General features: G+C 48.2%; 1 protein-coding gene across 1 annotated transcript in view; it reads left to right on the top strand.

Annotated features, from left to right (window-relative positions):
• Positions 1-20529, top strand: part of LOC111157011 (ATP binding cassette subfamily A member 13) — a 326661-nt gene that overhangs the window by 138937 nt on the left and 167195 nt on the right. The window contains exons 33-36 of the mRNA XM_022518213.1: positions 8449-8563; positions 9728-10057; positions 12067-12136; positions 12595-12726. Of these exons, the coding sequence (XP_022373921.1) occupies positions 8449-8563; positions 9728-10057; positions 12067-12136; positions 12595-12726 (647 nt within the window). The remainder of the gene's footprint in view (positions 1-8448; positions 8564-9727; positions 10058-12066; positions 12137-12594; positions 12727-20529) is intronic.

Raw genomic sequence — 20529 nt, 5'->3', positions numbered from 1 at the left:
AGACCTGGAAAGGGGACGGGACCGGCCTGCGAGAGCCCACGTGCTCCTGGGCAGCACTCACTGCTGGGATGTTTTTCTGGGTTCCGGAGTCATATCCAAGGCTGGGGTCGCTGTCTTCCATGGTGCCGTGTTCAGAGAGGTGTGCGGGCAAGGGGGCCTCTTCCCTTCCCCCTGACGTTCCCAGGAGTTAGCGAACTTGGAACAAGAAAACGAAGAATGGACATCCAATCTCTTGTCACTCACAGACACCCTGTGTACTTCCCTCTGGAGCAGGCTGGGTGGGAGGGCACCGCATAAATGGACACCTCAGAAGCCCCCCTTCCCGGCCACCCTCCCCTCCCAGGCACCAGTCACAGGAGTCAAAACCGCTGGTGAAGGCCGGGGGCCATGGGTGGGTAGGTATGGGATCTCAGCCTGCTGGCCCGGCTCTGCCAGAGGGAGTAGAGAGGGGACGGGAGGGTAAGAAGGTGGTGGTCCTTCCGCCCAGCAGCTGCCTGGCTGGGTTCTGGGTCCCGCATTCCTCTGTGATGCAGTCGGGGGGCTCTGGAGGAAGGCAGGGGAGCAGTGTGCAGAGGCTGGGCTGATGGGGAAGAAACCAAAGCTGATTTCTCTGTGGTCCTTCCCCACTGTGTGACTCCCACATAACACCTTCATCACTTGCCAGTCTTTGAACTCTCCGGATGGTGCTAATAGAGGCTGGCCACAGAGAGCACACTCCTAGGGAGGGGTCATTGGAATGTAAGTGGAGCATTTGCCACCTTCAGAAAAAGAGCTGGTGACAGTGAATGTTTATGAAGATCAGAGTGTCCTTTTAAAGAGGCTTACGTAAATGAGAGCGTTTGATTTCCTGTTGGCAGACCTTTCTTATTTTTTTAAAAGATTTTATTTATTTATTTGTCAGACAGTGAGCAAGAGAGAGCACCCCCAGGGGGAGTGGCAGGCGGAGGGAGAAGCAGGCTCCCCGATGAGCGGAGTCCAATCTGGGACTGGATCCTGGGACCCGCGGATCATGACCTGAGCGGAAGGCAGGCCTTAAAGGACTGAGCCACCCAGGCGCCCCATGTTTGCAGACTTTTATTGATTTTGCTTGGGATCCAGAGCAGGGATGAATACATGGAAGAATCTGGAATATACTCGTGTGGTTGATGCTGTCTGGACAGTAGGGAGCGTGTAGACATCCTGTTCTGACTTCCCTGATTTTAATGTTTCTTTTTTTATTGTTAGTGTTACAAGCAAATGATTATCTATCAAGAGTCGAGACTCGAATGGAAAAAAATCCCACTTCATACTGTCTTCTTACACATCGGTCGTATTTTGTTTTGTTTTGTTTTGGGACTGTTCCTTCGTGTGTTGTGGTGATGTGCCTTTTATATGCCTGACATCATCCATCTTGCTAGGAGTCAAGTGTCTGTGCTCATCCTTCTTTGGAACACAGTGTGTCCAGCACTTGCCATGTGTCGGCCATGGTAGTCGCCTGTCATTCATGGCCATGAGAAAAAATGTTCTCTTGTCTGCAGGAGGCTTGTAGGTTGGGGGACAGGAGGACCCTAGGAAGGCCATTAGCAGTTTCCCCTCCTTTGTGGAGGTCCTGAGGGGAAGCGTCAAAGGGCCTCGTCAGACCGTCACCCAATATGGAGGTCGGTGGAGGCTGGGGGCTTTCCAGCCAACCTCCCCCAGCCGCTAAGGTGTTGGAAAGGAGAAGCCAGGCAATGGGTCCTGTCTTCCCTTTTCTCCCTCCTTTTGTGGTTATCCCTCCTGTGACATGCTTCCCCCACGCCCAGATGGATGGATGGATTGATTGATTTTAAGTACACACTCTGCCCAACATGGGGCTTGAACTCACAACACCATGATCAAGAGTCACGTGCTCCACCGACTGAGCCCGTCAGGGGCTGCAATTTTAAAATTCAGGCCTGTGACAAGTGCCCTCAGTATATTCTGGTTCTATTTTTCCATTTCCACGGAACTATTTTTGGACTTTATTTGTGGATTCTGTCTGCATTCTTGCAGTATGGGTGTCGATGGTCTTCTTTTCCCAGGAGCTGTTTGAGTGAAATTTCTTTTAATTTCCAAGTGGAAATTCTCAGGAATTTCCAAAGTTACTCAGTGCACTTATAATAAGAAAAAAGAATAAATTGAAGTTGCACAGGGGCGCCTGGGTGGCTCAGTCGTTAAGCCTCTGCCTTTGGCGCAGGTCATGATCCCAGGGTCCTGGGATTGAGCCCGGCATCGGGCTCCCTGGTCGGTGAGGAGCCTGCTTCCCCCTTTCTCACTCCACTGCTTGTGTTCCCTCTCTTGCTGTGTCTCTCTCTGTCAAACAAATAAATAAAATTAAAAAAAAAAAAAGAAAGAAACTGCTCCATATTAGCATTTATTTTCAATCAGGTTGACCAAAGCTGAAAACTGAATTGTACACTAACTCCCGGTTCCTGTGGCTGCGTGCTAATTTTTATATTGCCTCCAGGAAACATCTTTATCGCATCCACATTTTGAATTGATAGCATTTTTCTCTGTCAACTAATATATAATCTACTCTTGTGAATGATTTATGGGCACTTGGAAAGAATTTCTAATTTCCTATTTGGGAATACAGAATCAGATCTATATTCATTTTGTTATTTAGGAATTCTCTTTCCTTAAAGTTCAACCTTGCATTTGTCTTAGACTAAGGCAGATAAATCATGGTCCCCCTCCTACTTGGTTGTCTCTCTCCTTTTCCTGTGCTGGTGGCATTTGAATGTTGTGCACAGATGTGAATAATTGTCTTCTGAGTCCTCCTTTTACACATAAGTCTACCTTGTATGAAAGTAACTTGATGATCCCTGCTTTTTTTCCTTCCTTTCTCCCTCCTGTTCTCTCTCCCCCTACATCTCTGTATTCCCATATGTTTGATGTGCCTTTGCCCTTAGACTTTTCCAAAATGTTTTGTTTCAGGTGTGTGTCTTGTATGTCTCATATACCTTTTTATTTAGGCAAGGTTAGGTCTATAAAGCATGAAATAAAGTTTCAGGTATATATGTTCTTAGCTAAGTATTTTTCTATACTTATGATTTTGCTTTTAAATTCCTATTTAGGGGCACCTGGGTGGCTCAGTCAGTTAAGCCTCTGCCTTTGGCTCAGATCCTCATGAGTCAGGCTCCCTGCTGGGTGGAGAACCTCCTGCTTCCTCTCCCTCTGTCTCTCCCTCCACTCATTCTCTCTCTCTCAAATAAATAAAATCTTAAAAAATTAAACTTATGTTTAATAATGCTTTATTGTGCTGGTGGTTATCTTATAATTGGAACTTCATATAAATAATAATAATAATAAAATAACACTAGCCATATATATATAAAATATATATATAAATATAAAACAATATCTATAATATATTTATTATATATATAATAATATTAACCATATGTGTGTGTGTATATATATATTTTTTACCATGCAAAATAAAATTCCTCTTCTTCTGTCATTAAATTTTCCTCTCCACCATGTCATTTTGGTTGATATTATGTCAATGTCTTCTCTTGTACCATGAAAGATGCCTATGCTTATATTCTACACTTGTGAATCCTGAACAAATGGCCTCTGATTTTGACATTCATCCATTTATTCTTTCTTTCTGTTTCATTTCCGCTAACCTTCCAATTTTTGTTTGTCATATCACTTCTACATTTCAGGGAACATAACATTTCCAGTATGTCTTGTCATCTGAATTTCCATTTTTTTAGTTTTCCTTTTACCGGAACACACGTTCATTGCTTATCATTATCCTTACCCTGTAATTTACCGGTCATCCTTGGGTGGGCTAAAATTTGTCTTCTAGTAATTTCCTTAAGATGATCGTATGAGGTAATGCAACCTGGGTTCTTCCATACTTAGAATTCTTTGCAGCATTTATACTTGAAAGGCAGCTCGGCTAGATATGAAATCCTTGACTTAGACTTTCCTCAAGTATTTTGTAGAAATAACTCCATTATCATTGGCCTTGAATGTGATTATGGAACAATCTGAGGCCACTCTGATATTTTCCTGCTTTTATCTGACCTGGTAATTTTGCCAAGTTGCTAGTGACTTGAAAATTCAATAAATTTAGTGGGATACATTTCATCGTAGACCATTCTAGAATAATTGTCCATGGCACAAGATAAGAACTTTCCATGTGTAGATTTCAGTTTTCTTGCCTGGAAACTTTTGATGGGTTCCAGCATTACCAATTATCTTCCAGCCCTGGATTTTCTTCTTCAAGGACTCCAATTGCATGGATTTCTTTTCCCCATATTTTTTATCCATAACATTTCCCTAATTAAAAAAAAATACCTTTTTCTTTATTTCTGTTTCTTTCAGTTGTGTTTCTTATGTCAATTTTTTATGTCCCGTACCACGTTTTGTGCGGTATTAATTTGACGGGTGCATCTTCTAACTATATCTTGTGTGATGGCTACTCTTTCCCTTCTGTTTTTTTAAGGTTCTCCCAGTTCTGATTTCCTATCTCCTTACTGTCTTGTCACCTATTCACCCAATTGTAACAATTCTGCTATAGGGTGTTTTTTAATTTGCGGAATTGCCTTATTAACTATTTTTCCATCGATGGCAAATAATACATTCACTATTTTCATCTGCCTCCTGTGACCATCTTTTTGGGCACGTGTTTTTCATTTGTTGGTAATGGTGGGACTCAACCACCTTTATTCCTTGTACAGATGTGATGGATTTTGTTCTTGTTGTTATTCGTTCTGAATGAATCGGGTTTTCCTGCCCAGTCGTTTGCCAGGGGGTCCCGTCAGTGGTGAGGACCAGGTGACCTTAATGGCCACAAGGACTGAGCGCTTCCACTAGATACATGTGCTCCTCACATAACGTTCCTCTTCTCTTTCCCTGGCAAAAGGGTCTGGGTGCAAGAGTGGTTTCTGACACCACCCACCTTAACATGCTGCTTGGCGCCCACTTAACACATCCTGTCCTATACCCTCAGGTCGTGCCCCTAGACCTTCAGAGGTGCGGTTTTGATGGCGCCTTCTACACCTGCAGGGGGTGGGGTTTCGCTGCTGACATCTCTCATCTGCGTTCTTGTGTGTTGCCTTTTTTTTTTTTTTTTAAAGATTTTATGTATTTATTTGACAGAGAGATCACAAGTCAGGCAGAGAGAGAGGGGGAAGCAGGCTCTCTGCCAAGCAAAGAGCCCGATGCTGCGGGGCTCGATCCCAGGACCCCAAGATCATGACCCGAGCCGAAGGCAGTGTGGCTCAATCCACTGAGCCACCCAGGCGCCCCATGTGCTGCCTTCTTGACCTTGACTATTTCCAGTACTTCCAGGCATTTGTCAAAACTGGAATGGATGTTTTTCCTATCTCTTGTTGATGTGGGACTGGTGTTCAGGAGTGGAGTAGGAAAGGGTGGGGCACACAAGTCACGTATTCCGACTTCTCATTCCGTCCGCTTCTCCCAAGTAGCCTCACTCAGCCAGGTGTGTGCAGAACGACTGGATGTTCCCTGGGATCTGCGGTCGTGCTGCAAGGGCTCCAGAGCTGGGTTTACTCACTTGCAAGCCTGCCACGATGACTTTGTCATTACGAAGATGTGGGTGGGTGGGGGTTCCATAGGACACATACATCACAGCCCCAGGCTCACATAGAATCCTGACCCAGTGTGACTTCTGGGCAGTAACTCAGATGGAATTTTTTTTTTTTTAAGATTTTCATTTATTTATTTGACAGAGATCACAAGTAGGCGGAGAGGCAGGCAGAGAGAGGGGGAAGCAGGCTCCCTGCTGAGCAGAGAGCCCGATGCGGGGCTCGATCCCAGGACCCTGAGATCATAACCTGAGCTGAAGGCAGAGGCTTTAACCCACTGAGCCACCCTCGTGCCCTGCTCAGATGGAATCTTAATATTTGTGTGGGATACTTATGGGCTCTTTTGTAGAAGAACAGAGGTCAATAGCCATCAATTCCAGCGCCCTTTTTATTTTTTTTTAAAAAGATTTTATTTATTTATTTGAGAGAGACAGGGAGCATGAGCAAGGGGGTGGGGCAGGAAAGGGAAAGGGAGAAGCAGGCCTCTTGCTGAGCAGGGAGCCCAACTTGGGGGGACCCTGAGATCCTGACCTGAGCCGAGGGGAGATGCTTAACCGACGGAGCCCCCCAGGTCCCCAGGTCCAGTGCTTTTAAGTGGAAAAGATAAAGCTCATGAACATAGACAAACTCTTTTCAAACCCCTCCCATCCCCCAAGTAAACTCTGTATTCATTGTTTTTTAGCTTCACAAGTGATCCAAGTGTCATTTTTTTTTTTTTTTTCTGTAAATTGGGTTAATCTGGGAGAAGAGATGTCACTTGTGGGATGTGCCGGTGTATATAGGATATGGTGCTTCCTCTTCCTAGCCTTCTACGTGCACTGGACTCTATAAAAAACGAGGACTAAAAAGCCTCAGAAAAACCGCCAAGCTGAGCAGCCTGGGAGCTAACTTTCTAGCGCCTCTGGGTCGCATTGGAGTTAGCTGATGTTCAGCTTTAAAATGCGATTCACCAAATTGATGGTCATTATAATCATCTCAGACAGGAAAATGAATAAAAACAAAGACGTCAATCCCCACCCCCTTCTTTTTTACTTAGTCACGGTTTCCCTAACAAATAGTTCGCATTTACTGCGTGGACAGCCTTTGCCAAGCAGAGGAGATGCAGGGGGAGGCCTTACCGTCCAGTGGGAAGGACAGATGGTCCGCACTGGGGCCAGCACTCTGAAGGGGAGGTCTGGGCAGGGGCGCCCTTGTAAGCTGTTGCAACAGGGACTGGAGAGCTGGTTCTGTCTCCGGGTCAGCATCTTTGCCCGCCCCCTTGTCTTGTCTACAAGGCTGCACGTTTGCTGTGGCTTTCCCTCTCCCTCTTCATGGACTTTCTCTGTCTATACTGCATTCAATCTTTTTAAAAACTTTACACCTAATGGGTCTCCTCCCTGTTTCCCTCTCTCCCTTCTAAAACCCTTTTGCGGAATTCCCTTGTTCTTTGAGTAAATCTGCTGTCACCTGGTATAGAAAATCCTTACAGGATCTGGCCCCAGCTGACGCGCCAACCCATCTCCTAACCCACGAGGTCCTTGGCTGCTCCAGAGCTGTGCCTCCGTGCTCCTGCCTCCAGGCCTTCCCTTGCTGCCTCTCTGCCTGGAGCCATCTTCCTTCAGATCCCTGACATTCTGGGGGACTCATTTCCCTACTTCATCCGCTCTCTGCTCTGACACTTCTCCCACAAACACCTTGCCCAGCTACCTGTTTGAGATAGCATCCCTACCCACGGAAGCTGTACTTCCTCATACTTGATGCCATACTGTGTATCTCTTTGTCCTGGTTTACATCAGGTGCGCCCCCCACCCCCACCTGGCCACCAGAATGCAGGATGCTTCAGAACAGGACCTTTCTCTCTTTGGTTCATTCACGGACCACACGCCCAGTCACATGGCTTGCCCCTCTGGGCGGCCTCCGTGATGAAGCGAATAATGGATATGTGGGTCTAGAGCTCAGGGGGATGGGGTGAGGAGGCAGAGCCCAGGGCTGGGCTGAGAAGTCACAGTGAAGGAGACCAAGGAGACTGTGGAAAAAGCCAGGAGTGGTATAAAAAGTACAAAAGGAGGAAAGAAGGAGAGACCCGTCACTGGTGCCAAACACAGCCAAGAAGTGAAGATGGATAATGATGGAGAACGTCCCATTGGGTTTGAGGAGTGGCTGTCGTGGGCGTTCTAGGTAATGGCCATGTCAAGTATGTGTTAGAGAAGCCAGATAGCGGGAGTGGGAAGTGAGTGGTTGAGGAAGAGATATGGAGACTTCTTTTCTTTCTTTTCAAAAAATATTTTATTTATGAAAGAGAGAGAGAGAGAGCGCGCGAGAGAGCAGGGGAGGGGGGAGGGGCAGAAGGAGAGGGATGGGCAGAGGGAGAGAGACAAGCAGACTTTTTGATGGAGTCTGACTCAGGGCTCAATCTCACAACCGTGAGATCATGACCTCAGCTGAAACCAAGAGTCAGACACCAGCTGAGCCACCCAGGTGGCTGGCCACAGGGAGAATTTCAACGGTCACTTTTCGCATATCTTGTAAAGCCATAATCTATGGTCAACTGAGATTTTCGATTGAAGACAGACAGGAGCCCCAACTAAGCAGGGGAGGTTGTAGTCATGAATGAGTGACCTGTGTCCTTCCCACGGGCTCTGCCTAGGAAGGTGTCAGAGAGCAGCGCTTGGGGCTGGGGGACAGTGGCCGTGCGAGGGACCTCCAACCAGCGTGTCTCCTTCGTGAGTTTCGCACGCCTCCTAAATCAGGACGCCAGCCAGCCATTCCATTGAAACGGCCAGACGAGATGTTGCTCCTTGAAAGAGCTTGGTCGCATGTAAGGACGATGTGAAAACGTGTACGCAGGAGCCCGACCCTGGAGCCCCTTCCTTCGCCCTCGGGTGCTGACGGGATTACTTCCTTGCAGATTCTTGAACAACGTCGGCTTCTTCTTCCCTCTGATAATGATGCTGACGTGGATGGTGTCTGTGAGCAGCATGGTCCGAAAGCTGGTTTACGAGCGAGAGATTCAGATAGAAGAGGTAATCGGCCGAGTGCCTGCCTGGGGACCAGCGGGGGCGGCGGGGGCTTTGGAGCCGAATCCTGTCCCGTGACTGACCCCTGGGCTCTTTCACCTGCCCTCCCCTCTGCTGGGGCCCCTGTGCACAGCCGGGAGGGGGCCCCGGGGAAGAGCTTTTCACATTGGAGCTGACACCCTGCCAGGCTAACAGGTGTTTTCTGCGGGGAAGGAAGGAAGCCCAAGGACAGGCAGGCCAGGTTCAAAGAAAGGAGCCAGCATTGCCCATTCAGCAAGTTTTAAACAACCTGGAAAGACGTAAGGGCAGAGTACCCGGTGAAGGCTGGCCTTTGTGGGGGATGGGCGCACGCACCCCCTTGCCTCCATTATTAAGGTGAAGGAGCAGCGAGGTCAAGGGCTCGGTTTGCATTCAGGTCTGACTGGGACTGGCACTGCTGTTTCCCACATTGTTCACCTACTCAGAATGCAATTTTCCTGCATTTCTGTGTTTCCTCCTCATCCACCCAGCAAGGACCCTAGGCATGGGGACTGGAGACCGGGGGTCAGTCACGTTAGACTTGGTCTCCTTTTATCAGGGACCAACCCCACCACCCTCCAAGATACCCCAAAGTTATAGATGGAAAATGAGAAGCTTAATGGAGGCATTCATCTCATTATTACTGCAGGCTCAGTTGTTTTTGCGAAATGCATTCTAACAGTCATGCAAGAGGCCCCCTCCCCAACCTGAACAGCTTAGGGTCCAGTATCCCCCCTCCCTTCATTGTTCTGTTTGTCTTCATTAAACCAAACCAACACCACTGAAATGGAGAAAAAAAAAAAGTGGAAAACAGCCAAAAACAAAGCAAAAAAAAAAAAAAACTGAAAAAACAAAAAAGGAAAAAGAAGCAAAGCTAGCAAAGTCCGAGTGGATAAGGGAGCACATGGCACGATGGCCATCGCTCGAGCCTGGGGGCTGGGGGCTGGTCCTGCCCCTCTGCCGTGTGGGCTCATGGCCATGACCTCCCCAGGGAGTGTTCCCTACAAGGGGTGCTGGGCTCCGGGTTCTACCCTGGGTTGATGGCCAGGCTGGCCCCAGCATGGGCATTTCTAGCGCCACCTGCCTCCTGTGACAAGATCTGTTCTTTCTCAAGGATCCCGGTGATAACCCTGCGTTTCCTTCTTTGGACAGTACACGAGAATGATGGGCGTGCATCCCACTGTCTTCTTCCTGGCCTGGTTCCTGGAGAACGTGGCTGTGTTAGCCTTGAGCAGCGTAGCACTGGCCATCATCCTCAAAGCGAGCGGCATCTTCACGCACAGCAACGCCTGCATCATTTTCCTCTTTCTCCTGGATTTCGGGGTGTCGGTCGTCATGCTGAGTTACTTCCTGAGTGTGTTTTTCAGCCGAGCGAACACAGCTGCCCTCTGTACCAGCCTGGTGTACATGATCAGCTTTCTGCCCTACATAGTGCTGTTGGTTCTCCATAACCAGCTCAGTGTTGTCATACAGACGTTTCTGGTAAGTTTCTTCTTTTTTTTTAATTGCTGCATTTACCCGACAAATCGGTTACGACCTCACTCCATCAGTCTGTCATTTCTAGATCTGGGTGGGCTCCCGGTTACCTCCTTCTCTTTATTTGGTCCCTGGAGGCCAACCCTGCAGCCTCCGCGCACTGGCATTGTAGCGATTTTCCTGGAAGGGAGCCCATAAGGAATTGGCACTTCCCATGTAACGGGGTCTCTACTCTGGGGGCGTTTTGGAAATCGGCCATGCCCCAAAGGCAGCGTAGGACCTCCGTGTCTGTCTGTTTCACGGATGGAAAGACATAGATTCCCAAAGCTATTTTAGCGGCAAAAAATAAGTGTTTTTCTCGAAGCATCAGGAATGACATCACACTGAGTGGAACCATCCCTCTGTTAGCGACGTCAGAATCATTCACTGTTTAAAGTGCGCCCGCCTGAATGAGTAGGGTGATTCTGTTGGGTGTGCGACACGAAATACACAGAAGAGACACGCCCATTCCTTCTTGGGTGAGAAGTGCTCGGCGGGCACTGAGAGCTCTGTCCATGGGGAGGGGACGCATGCGTGGCCGTGAGGACGGTCGGCTGTAGAGACCCAGCCCCAGACCTCTCCTCCCTCCACAGGTCAGGCCAGGTTCCCCAAATGCAGTCTGATGGGAGGTGTGACTGGAGCCACTGAGGGAGAATTTGGGAGGTGCCCAGGAAGCCTAGGATCTCAGGGCTCCTACAGGACCCTTGAAGGCTGTGGGAGGTCACTTGTCCCACACAGCACAATGACAGCTGATGGACCCTTGCTTGTAGGGACAGCGTCACTTTTTCTGCTCCCTTAGAGACTCAGGGAGAATACCTCTGTGAGAGCCCCATTATTTTTCTCCAACATCCGTGAACCTCCACCATTCCTACTGGCCATGGACACACAGCCCGTTGAAGAAATGCCACCTTTACATGTTTATTTATTTAAGATTTTGTTTATTTATTTATTTACTTACTTACTTACTTACCTGAGAGCGAGTAAGGGAGAGAGGGAGAGAGAGCACGAGAGCACAAGCAGGGAGGGGCAGCAGGCAGAGGGAGAAGCAGGCTTCTTGCTGAGCAGGTAAGCAGAAACTTACCCAATGCGGGACTCGATCCCAGCACCCCAGGATCATGACCTGAGCTGAAGGCAGACGCTTCACCGACCGCCACGCAGGTGTCCCGAAATGCCACCTTTAATCAGAATTTATCCATTGATGGGTGTTCACCAGTTCTAATTAGCGGAACCAATAATTTTGGGTTAGTGTTTGTTAGCTGTTTCCAGAATCGTGAAAATGACTGGGACCCTTTACCCAACCCCGCTCCCCGCTACTCCTTACATGGCCCGAATTTCAAATACTGCGGTGCCTTTACTTCAATGCATTTGTTTAAATGTTCCAGCATACAATGTTTGAGTTCCTTTTCCCATGTTCAAACGTTTCCTTGCAAAAAAAAAAAAAAAGGAAAAAAAAAAACCCTAACTCTGGTGCCTGATGTTTTTAAGTGTGAAATACGTGTCCAGCAGGTTCTTCCGTGGACGTAGGACCTGCCCCGTGGGAACAAAACAGCGCTTTCCTCCAGGGCGCTCTCTCTCTAGCGCAGAATTGCAGGGACCATCTGTCGGTCTGCCTGTGGCATGCTCCAGGCCATCCACTTAATAATGAAAAACAAGAAATCGCTGTGTTCCGTTCTCCACCGTTTCCCGTTACGCGTTTCTGTATGCGGTGCTCGGGTCTCTGGCACTTTAGGCACCGCGGGGAAGAGAGAGAATTCCCTTCCCCATTAAAAACTAGCTTGTTATCAGCCTATCAGAGTGGGCTGACGTTTGGCTCAGTCTCCCAGGGTCCAATGTCGAAATCCCTGCCTGGAGTGATGCTTTGCCATCGCCAGGGGGCAGGGGGTGGTGGCTTCTGCGTTTGCATGTAGCGCCGTGGGTTTTCTGGGGTCTTGGGGCAGTGCTAATGTGCTGTTTCTCTCTCCGTTCCCTGTGGGCAGTGCCTGCTCTCCACCACGGCCTTTGGACAAGGAGTGTTTTTCGTCACCTTCCTAGAAGGACAGGAAGCAGGTAAGGAAGGGGAGAAACCTTTGTCAGAAGAGACGGGGGATTCAGGCTTCTAGGCGTTTCCGGTGTCCTGTTACAAGGGCCGGAGGACAAGGTCTTCATTCCAGGCGCTGGGGCTTGCCTCAGGGGGTGTGATTACCCCACGGCCCAGTGGCCCCGATAGATGCATTTTGGTGAGACAAGAAACAAGGTAGAAGTAAAACAACACAAAAATAAAACAACAACAACAAACTGTTGGATATTCTAAAGTGGCGAAAGCCAGTCCACCTGGTTTCCCTGAAATTACGGGAGATTGGGCAGCCTCCCGGCTCCTCTGAGGAACCATGATCCGTGGGAGGGCCTGCCTTTGTTTCAGCGGCGTTCAGCTCTGCTCCGAGCTTCCAGAACGCACGGACTTACTCACCCAGATCTGCCCCGAGAGAGGCTGTGAGGCTCTGACTCTGCCTTTCCCTTCCTTCCAGGGGTCCAGTGGAGTAACATGTACCAGCCTCCGGAACCGTCGGGCATGACGTTTGGCTGGGTTTGCTGGATGATGGCTGTCGATTCAGGCCTTTATTTCTTATGTGGTTGGTACTTGAACAACTTGATTCCCGGTAAGAATTCTATGTCATCAAAGTTGCCCCAAAGAAGCTAAAAAACAGGTTTAAATCATGCGTTTACATCTAATCATCTCATCTGATAGAATTTAAATCTAATATGCATGGATATTAGAATGATAATTATCTAAATTTAAATGGGAGCTCAGAGGGGGCTTCGTAGGATGTGTTTGAGAGGGAGCTGTGAAGGCTCGAGGAGCAGGTGGGCTGCCCAGGTCCTGAAGGAAACGGTAAAGGCCATGTGAGGATAGGACACAAGTGCCCGGAGGCTGACGGAGCGCCCCCCCCCCCACCCCGGGTCCCGGGCCACCAAGCGGCTCCCTGGGGTGGGCTTCTGTCAAGAACAGGAAAGACCCAGGATCAGGGTTCTCTGGACCAGGGATGTGGGGAGTGGGGACGGGAGAGTCTGGCGGCATGTGTGTCCTTGGCCCCACGGGGACCAGGTTGGGCAGGAGTCAGAGACAGTGTGGAGCTGGAGTGGAGGGACCCTGCTCTCTGCCAGGGCAGGGGGCAGAACCTGGTGGGAAACCAGGCTGAGGATGAGGGGCTGTGCTGGGGGCTGGGGTCAGGTGTCACCTCCAAACCCAGAGTGTTAGTGGTGTCAAGTGTGAGATTTCTTCCGTGGAACGGCAGGTGCATCCTGGAGGCCGTGGGAAGCCAGGCCACCAATAGTAATGTTTTGCCTGCCATGTTCGTGGGGAAGGAGGTACCCTTACCACACACCTGGCTCAGGATGAAAAGAGCAGAAACAGCTTTAAAAGTCTCTTTATTTTACATTTTTAGCAGTGGTATTTTGATGATAGTCTATGCCCTTGCTGAAATGACTTGTGATTTTGTCTCTTTCCAAAGCATCTGGATATTTGAAGTGACATCTAACCTTTAAAAGTTAAGAACTATGAGAGACAGAGATAGAGACAGACAGACACACAGAGAGAGATTCTAATCATACACACATGGACTATGAAGGGATACAAAGACAAGCCGTCCATTCCGTTTCCAAAAACGTATTTAAGACTTGGAGCGCCCATGCGTCATAGAAGGATGAGTAAAAATCCAAACGAACGGTGCCACTGACAAGATTACTTTACAGAAAAGCAGGAACACGCGGCCTCCAAGAATGAGAGCAAGTGCATAAGCCTGCAATGGGTTTTATTTTCAAATTTTACGTTGCATGGTCTGCGGACTTTGGAAAAAATTAAAGAAAAACTGGATTCTAGGAAATAAGAAGTTAAAAAAAAAGTTAACTAAGGAATACCAAGGTGAAATAAAACGGAAGGAGAAGCCATGGGTGTTAAAAGGCGGCTAGCCGGCACGAGGGAGGGAAGTTAGAACGTGCACGTGTGATATCGACGTTAAAATGTTTGAGGAAGGGGGTCATGAGGCAAGTCTCGGCTGGGACGGGAGGGTGGCAGGGAGTCCCCGGCATTGGGAGAGACGCAGACAGGTGGCTGGAAGGAGACAGACAGACGGCAGGTCTCACAGACTGATGCTCTCCCCATTGAGGGGACCCACAGACTGATTGAAACAGAATAGAAACGGGAACAGTCATTAACCAAGGAGAGGAAATCCGAGCTTGGCAGAGTCAGGGCTCGCCATATTGAACACAACATTCACGAATAGGGACCTACAGCTACATATAAAATGGTGATGTGTTGGAGTCCACAGAGAAGCATGAACACCAGCAAAGGCAGGTCACCCTCGGCAGTGCAGAGACCCATAGGAAATTTGGGCAGGAATCTAGAAAGATCTGAGTTCTCCCCTCCTCCTTCAGGGCGGGAGGCATGAGGATCCTGGTGGGAACATTGTCTATATTAAAGTAAGGCATTTCCAGCGAGCGAACCCCCGCTCCCACTCACTTCCGCAGGTGCGGTTGGCTCCAGGACGGGGACAGCGGGCGGGGGGACGGAGACAGAGATCCTACAAAGGAGGGTAGCCGTGCAGGTTCTGCAAGAAGGGCTTTGGGTATGATGATGGCGATAGTGACTCTGGGAGCTGGGGAGGCTCTCTCCTGGCTGTGGTGTCTTCTCAGGGCTGGGGAAGGTGAGGTGGGTGGAGATCAGGGACCAGAGAGGGAGGACAGGTGATCATGTCTCAGCTGGGGTGCCCCGTGCTGTGCTCAGCGTCCCCTGCAGGTGCTTGCCATGGGCAGGAATTAGATGTTGAGGTGAAAGCCCCAGCCACCGGGGAAGGGAGCAACACACAACAAGACAGAGATGTCAGACCACGAAGACAGATTGCCATTGTTGGCCGGTCATCTGGGCCTGATTTTTCTGTGTAAACATTTAGTTTATGGGAAAATTAAATAATTGGTGATAATGTCAGTTGACAAGTAGTAGAGTGTGTCAAATTTGTCCTATGTTTAAAAAGTCTTAAAATGTTTATTCTCAGGGTGCCTGGCTGGCTCAGGCGTGGAAGGTGCAATTCCAGATCTCGGGATTGTGAGTTCGAGCCCCATGTTTGGTCTAGAGAGGACTTGAAAATAAAATCTTTTAAAAAATGGTAAAAAGTACATTAAAATAAATAACAAAATATTAAAATAATATTTATTCTCTTTGACTCCGAATTTTAAAGAAATATCCAGATGAATGCAAAGTACGTTTGCACATAGACACTACTTGCACATTATCTTTGAAAGCAAAACTCTGGCAAACCTCCATTTCGATCTAAGAGATGGATTGATTATGAATCAGTTTCGCATTTGTAATATGGACCCTTTTGAACTAGTTACACATCCACGGAATTCTGATTTACAAGAACATATGTGGGTGTGGGATGTGGGAGATCATGGCAGTGGACCAAACCATCTATGAAATAAGGGATAAAAGAATAATATTTAGTTAAATTAAAAAATAATAATTCCAGTATAGTTAATATATAATGTAATATTGGTTTCAGGTATATAACATACTGATTCAGCACCTCCCTACTCCCTGTGCTTTTCACGACAGGTGTGCTCCTTCATCCCCATCACTGTCTCCCCCACTTTCCCGTCCACCTCCTCTCTGGTCACCATCAGTGTGTTCTCTAGAGTTGAGTCTGTTTGTTTGGGGTTTGTGTCCTTTTTTTTGTTGGTGGCTTTTTTTGTTTCTTATATTCCATATAGGAGTGAAATCATAGGGTAGTTGTCTTTCTCTGACTGCCTTACTTCGCTTAGCCCAAGACCTTCTAGTTCCATCCATGTCATCGCAAATGGCAGAATTGATCCTTTTGATGGCTGAGTAATATTCCAGCATATGTATAAACCACATCTTCTTTACCCATTCATCAGTCAGTGGACACTTGGGCTCTTTCCATAACTTGACTCCTGTAAATAATGCTCCAATAAACATAGGGGTGTGTATATCTTTTCAAACTGGTGGTTTTATATTCTTCGGGTAAATGCCAAGTAGTGGAATTACTGGATCATTTGGTATTTCTATTTTTAATTTTTTAAGGAACCTTCATACTGTTGTCCACAATGGCTACACCCCAGTTTGCATTCCCACCAGCAGTGCACGAGGGCTCCCCTTTCTCCACATCTTTGCCAGCACCTGTTGTTTCTTGTGTTGTTGATTTTAGATTTAGTTCTGACAGGTGTGATGTGGTATCTCATTGTGGTTTTGATTTGCATTTCCTTGATGGTGAATGATGTTGAACAACTTTTCATGTGACTGTTGGCTATCTGATGTCTTCTTTGGAGAAATGTCTATTCATGTCTTCTGTCCGTATTTTAATTGGATTATTTGTTTTATTGGGTATTGAGTTTTATAAGTTCTTTTTTAAAAAATGATTTTATTTATTGGAGAGAGAGAGAGCAAGAGAGCATGACTGGGTGGGAGAGGCAGAGGGAGAAGGAGAAGCAGACTCCCCGGTGAGCAGAGAGCCCGATGTGGGACTTGATCCCAGGACCCTGAGATCATGACCTGAGCTGAAGGCAGAGGCTTAACTGACTGAGCCACCCAGGTGCCCTGAAAACATATCTAAAAATAAAAAGACATGGAGTTGGTCAAAGATCACAACAGATTTGTCTTCCTTTTTTTAATCATGACATTAAATTGCCCTGTATATAGCTTACATATCCTTAAGTGACACTGTTTACATTACATTTCAATAATGTATATACTGTACAAATTACACTATTTATTTTTAACTCCCACCCAGTCTGACAATAATAACAAAAAATGAAATTGCCAGAAAATACAGATGGGCTTTCAGATTCCTAAGTGGGATTGCGATTTTGAGGAGCTCGCTGACCTAATGTGTTCTTTTTAAGACAAATATTTTGTAATGCTCCTTTACTCTCCTGAAATAGAATTCACAGATAATAAGGCCTGCTTACCTACCTGATTCAAGAAGTTAATGTACTGTCTTCTCTGTAATATAAAAGAAATAAAAAGAAAGTAATTTTAACAATGCCCAGGCATAACGTTATTATAAGGAGGAGGGAAGTACTCAGATGCTTTTTCTTACTTCTGTGGAGTAAGTTTGGATTTAAGGGAAGGAAAAAGACCCAACCCCATTTGGTACTGGAAGCAAGGAATATATATGACAGAGATAAATGGTATAAAAACTCTTATAAAAACTAATGTTGAGGTCATTCAGAGCAACCAGAATTATTTCTATACGATAAGAAATGTGGGAATGATTTTAATTAGAGTAGGAATAATGTGGGATGAAACAGAGCCGAGGGAAGTAGATAAAATAATGACATTTTTGTAAATAATCTGGGTCTTATTTGAAAGTGTGGGGTCAGATAACTTTTCATGATAAAACATGGGTCAGGGGCACCTGGGTGGCTCAGTCTATTAAGCATCTGACTTTTGATTTCGGCTCTGGTCATGATCTCAGGATCATGGGATTGAGCCCCATGTCAGACTCCATGCTCAGCATGGAATCTCCTTGTCCCTCTCTCTTTGCTCCTTCCTGCCAACCACACACTCATACACTCCCTCTCTAATAAATAAAATCTTAAAAAATGAGAGAAAACAAAAAAACATGGGGCAGGTAATGATGAAGCGTAACCAAGGATACATCTCCTGTCTCATAATTCATGGCCCCAGGGCCAGGGACCCAGTAACTGGGACAGCCGCTGTGCCCCAGAGCCTGCTGACCCTGCTTCAGCTGCTCCTTCCCCAGAAAGTACAGTAAAGGGTCTAGCCTTCACTGTCCTCTCCCTGCGCCTCCTGACGGACCTGGTGCTTGCCTGCGTCCTCCCTACCCCGGTGCCCTGTCCTCCTGGGACCTGAATAGCAAACCATCCTTTCAAGGGCTGGTTTCCTGATCTCTCGGACTCCCCATGCCTGAATAATAATAAAAGCTACAATTGAAAACGTCCATTCGCTGTGCCAGCCCAAAGTCCCCCCTCCCTCCCACATTTCCAGAACCCCTCTACGAGGTCTCAGCAAGCTGAGAGTCGCTGTTTGCGAGTCTGTGGTGGGCAGCAGGCCTCCCCAGCCAGAGCTGGGTAGCAACAGTTTCGCTGTTGCTCTCCGCATCCTTCTGTCTGTCTTGTCCGTGGAGTGATGGGGCGGGTCCAGACCCCTGCATGTCTCACCCTGGTGTCTGAGCGGGAGGTCTGGCCTCCTGGCCCGCCAGGCTCAAGGTCAGGTGCAGATCCCCGTGCCTGTGCAGAGCTCCCTGGCAGACATCTGGTCCTCTCCAAGTCTTTTCGTTTCATAAACTCTTCTTTATGTGCTTCCAATTAAATTTGATTTCACTCGATATGTCTAGTTTCATTGACTTCTGCTTTTATCACTGTCAGGTTTTGGGGGGCAATGCTAATGAGTTTCCTGCCCCGCGCGAGCCAGCAGGCAGCTTCCCCGGGCTGTGAAGCGCTCCGGAGAAGCGCAGGGCCTTTGCATATATTAATGTGCCCGGCTACATATGGTAATGTGAGCGGGAAGCCCGTGCTCATGCAGTGCTCATGAAACACGTTTGGATTTACAAGCAACAGCAAAGAGCAGAGGACAGCGTCGGAGCTGAGGGGCCTCCCTGCTAGCGGATTTGGCAGCCTTCCCCCGCCAACCCCCGTCCATTTATATTAATAGATTAATTAGCAGGACTTTAAAAGTGCAAACAGATTAGAGCTGGGATGGCTTAATTAGCAAACTGGCCATTAATATTCAATTTGTTTCCAGTTTCAAAAGGCCCCTCCCGTGTCTCCCGTCCTTCCCGTCCCTGCAGCCATGACCCCAAATCAGGTCTCCGTGGACCTCCTGGGGATGGTTTGGAGGTCCTTGAACTCCTGTCCATGTGTCCAGGTGCCGCCTTTGCCCCTGCTCGTGCAGACTCTGATCTGCCCCCACCAAGGGCATGTGAATCGGTCGCCCACTTGCCCATCCAGCAGGCGGCGCCCACTCACAGGGATGCTGTCAAGGACAGTGACCCGAGGTCACGGAACAGGGTCCCTCAGCAGAAGACGGTGGCTGGATGCGGGGGCTGGAGTAGCAGCCACCAGCTCTGGTCGAAGAGTCTCCTGCTTCCTCTGTTGGCTTCTCTCCTTTTATTTCTGCAAACTCAGCATGCATGCCCCGGGCAGGAGCTCTGCCCTCCATTCCCGTGCATGTCTTGTTTGGATGGAGGGCCACGGAGAATTGTCACTGCTGCGTGCAGAGAGGCTTGTGCCGCGGGGCTGCTGCATACAGTTCAGCAGCCTGTGTCCTTCCCCCTGGGAGGGAGAGGTGGTCATAGACCCCCACGCTGCGCGGTCGCAGGCCCATGTGAATGAACACAGGGAGGCTCCTGGGCAGGGACGGCAGGGAGAGCATGGGGAGGATATCATTATGCGTGGGCTGCTCGTCTCTTACTGGGGAGGGGTAGTTAGTGGTTTGCTGGAGTCTTGGAGAACATTCCGCTGCTTCTTGCACATTTTCTAGGGCTGGTGTGATGACCCGGGCTGCGTGGCTTAACCAGAGAAATCCAGTCTCTCCCGCCCTGGAGTCTGGAAGGGGCCCAAGATCCAGGCATGGACAAGGCCGGTTCTCCTGAGGTCTCCCTCCTTCTCCTCGTGTCCTGTTGGTCTGTCCGCGCTCCCTGTTTGTGTCCCAATCTCTTCCCGTAAGGGCACCAGATCGGATGAGGGCTGACCCAGAGACTTCACTGAACCTTAATTATCTCTTGAAAGCCTTCCTCCAAATACTGCCCCATTCTGAGTTCCTGGGGGTTCGGATTGCAGCATGAATTTTGGGCCACTCAGCTCAGCTTGTACCAGAAGTGACCGTTATACAGGATACCAGCCCCGCACCCTCCTTCACTTGCCCGTTCTGCTTTGTGATCATGTCTCTGAATCTTTGGCTTGGACAGGATGAGGTCACCCACCTCCCCTTGGTGGGAGGGTCCAAGTGTCAAAACAGTCTTCACGTAGGCCCTTATCTCTTCAATCGCTTGGAGGATTTGGAACACGCATCGAATTTAGGCCAGAATGGATGTGTTAAAGAAAATTGAGAGGTGTTAATAATTAAATCCACTTTCATTTCAACATATAATGAGGGCAAAGTGACTATTAAGTGGGCCGTAATGAATTTGGAGAGTACGTTTGAAGAATGTCGATGTTTCATATGGAAATGTTGCATTATGTGTTCTTCTTTGTCGATGTTTTAATGGATTAATTCCTTCACGCTGTTAATCCGTGTCTAGGAACCATGCAAACATCAAAGACGGGACAAGAGAGAGGGGCAGCGGGGCTGGGCAAGCTTTCCTCTGGGGAACATTCAGCAATCGTTCAATGCTACTTTTATTCTTAATAAATACCAGCCTGTTCACCGAACACTTGGGGGAGGGGGGTGTGGGTCAGGCTGAAGACGGAACGTGGGGGCTCCGCAC

The sequence above is a fragment of the Enhydra lutris genome, unplaced genomic scaffold, assembly GCF_002288905.1.
Source record: "Enhydra lutris kenyoni isolate GAN:26980312 unplaced genomic scaffold, ASM228890v2 scaffoldscaffold51, whole genome shotgun sequence".
Classification (NCBI taxonomy): Eukaryota; Metazoa; Chordata; class Mammalia; order Carnivora; family Mustelidae; genus Enhydra; species Enhydra lutris.
The sequence above is the reverse complement of the archived record's forward strand: the minus strand, read 5'-3'. Positions and strand labels throughout refer to the sequence as shown.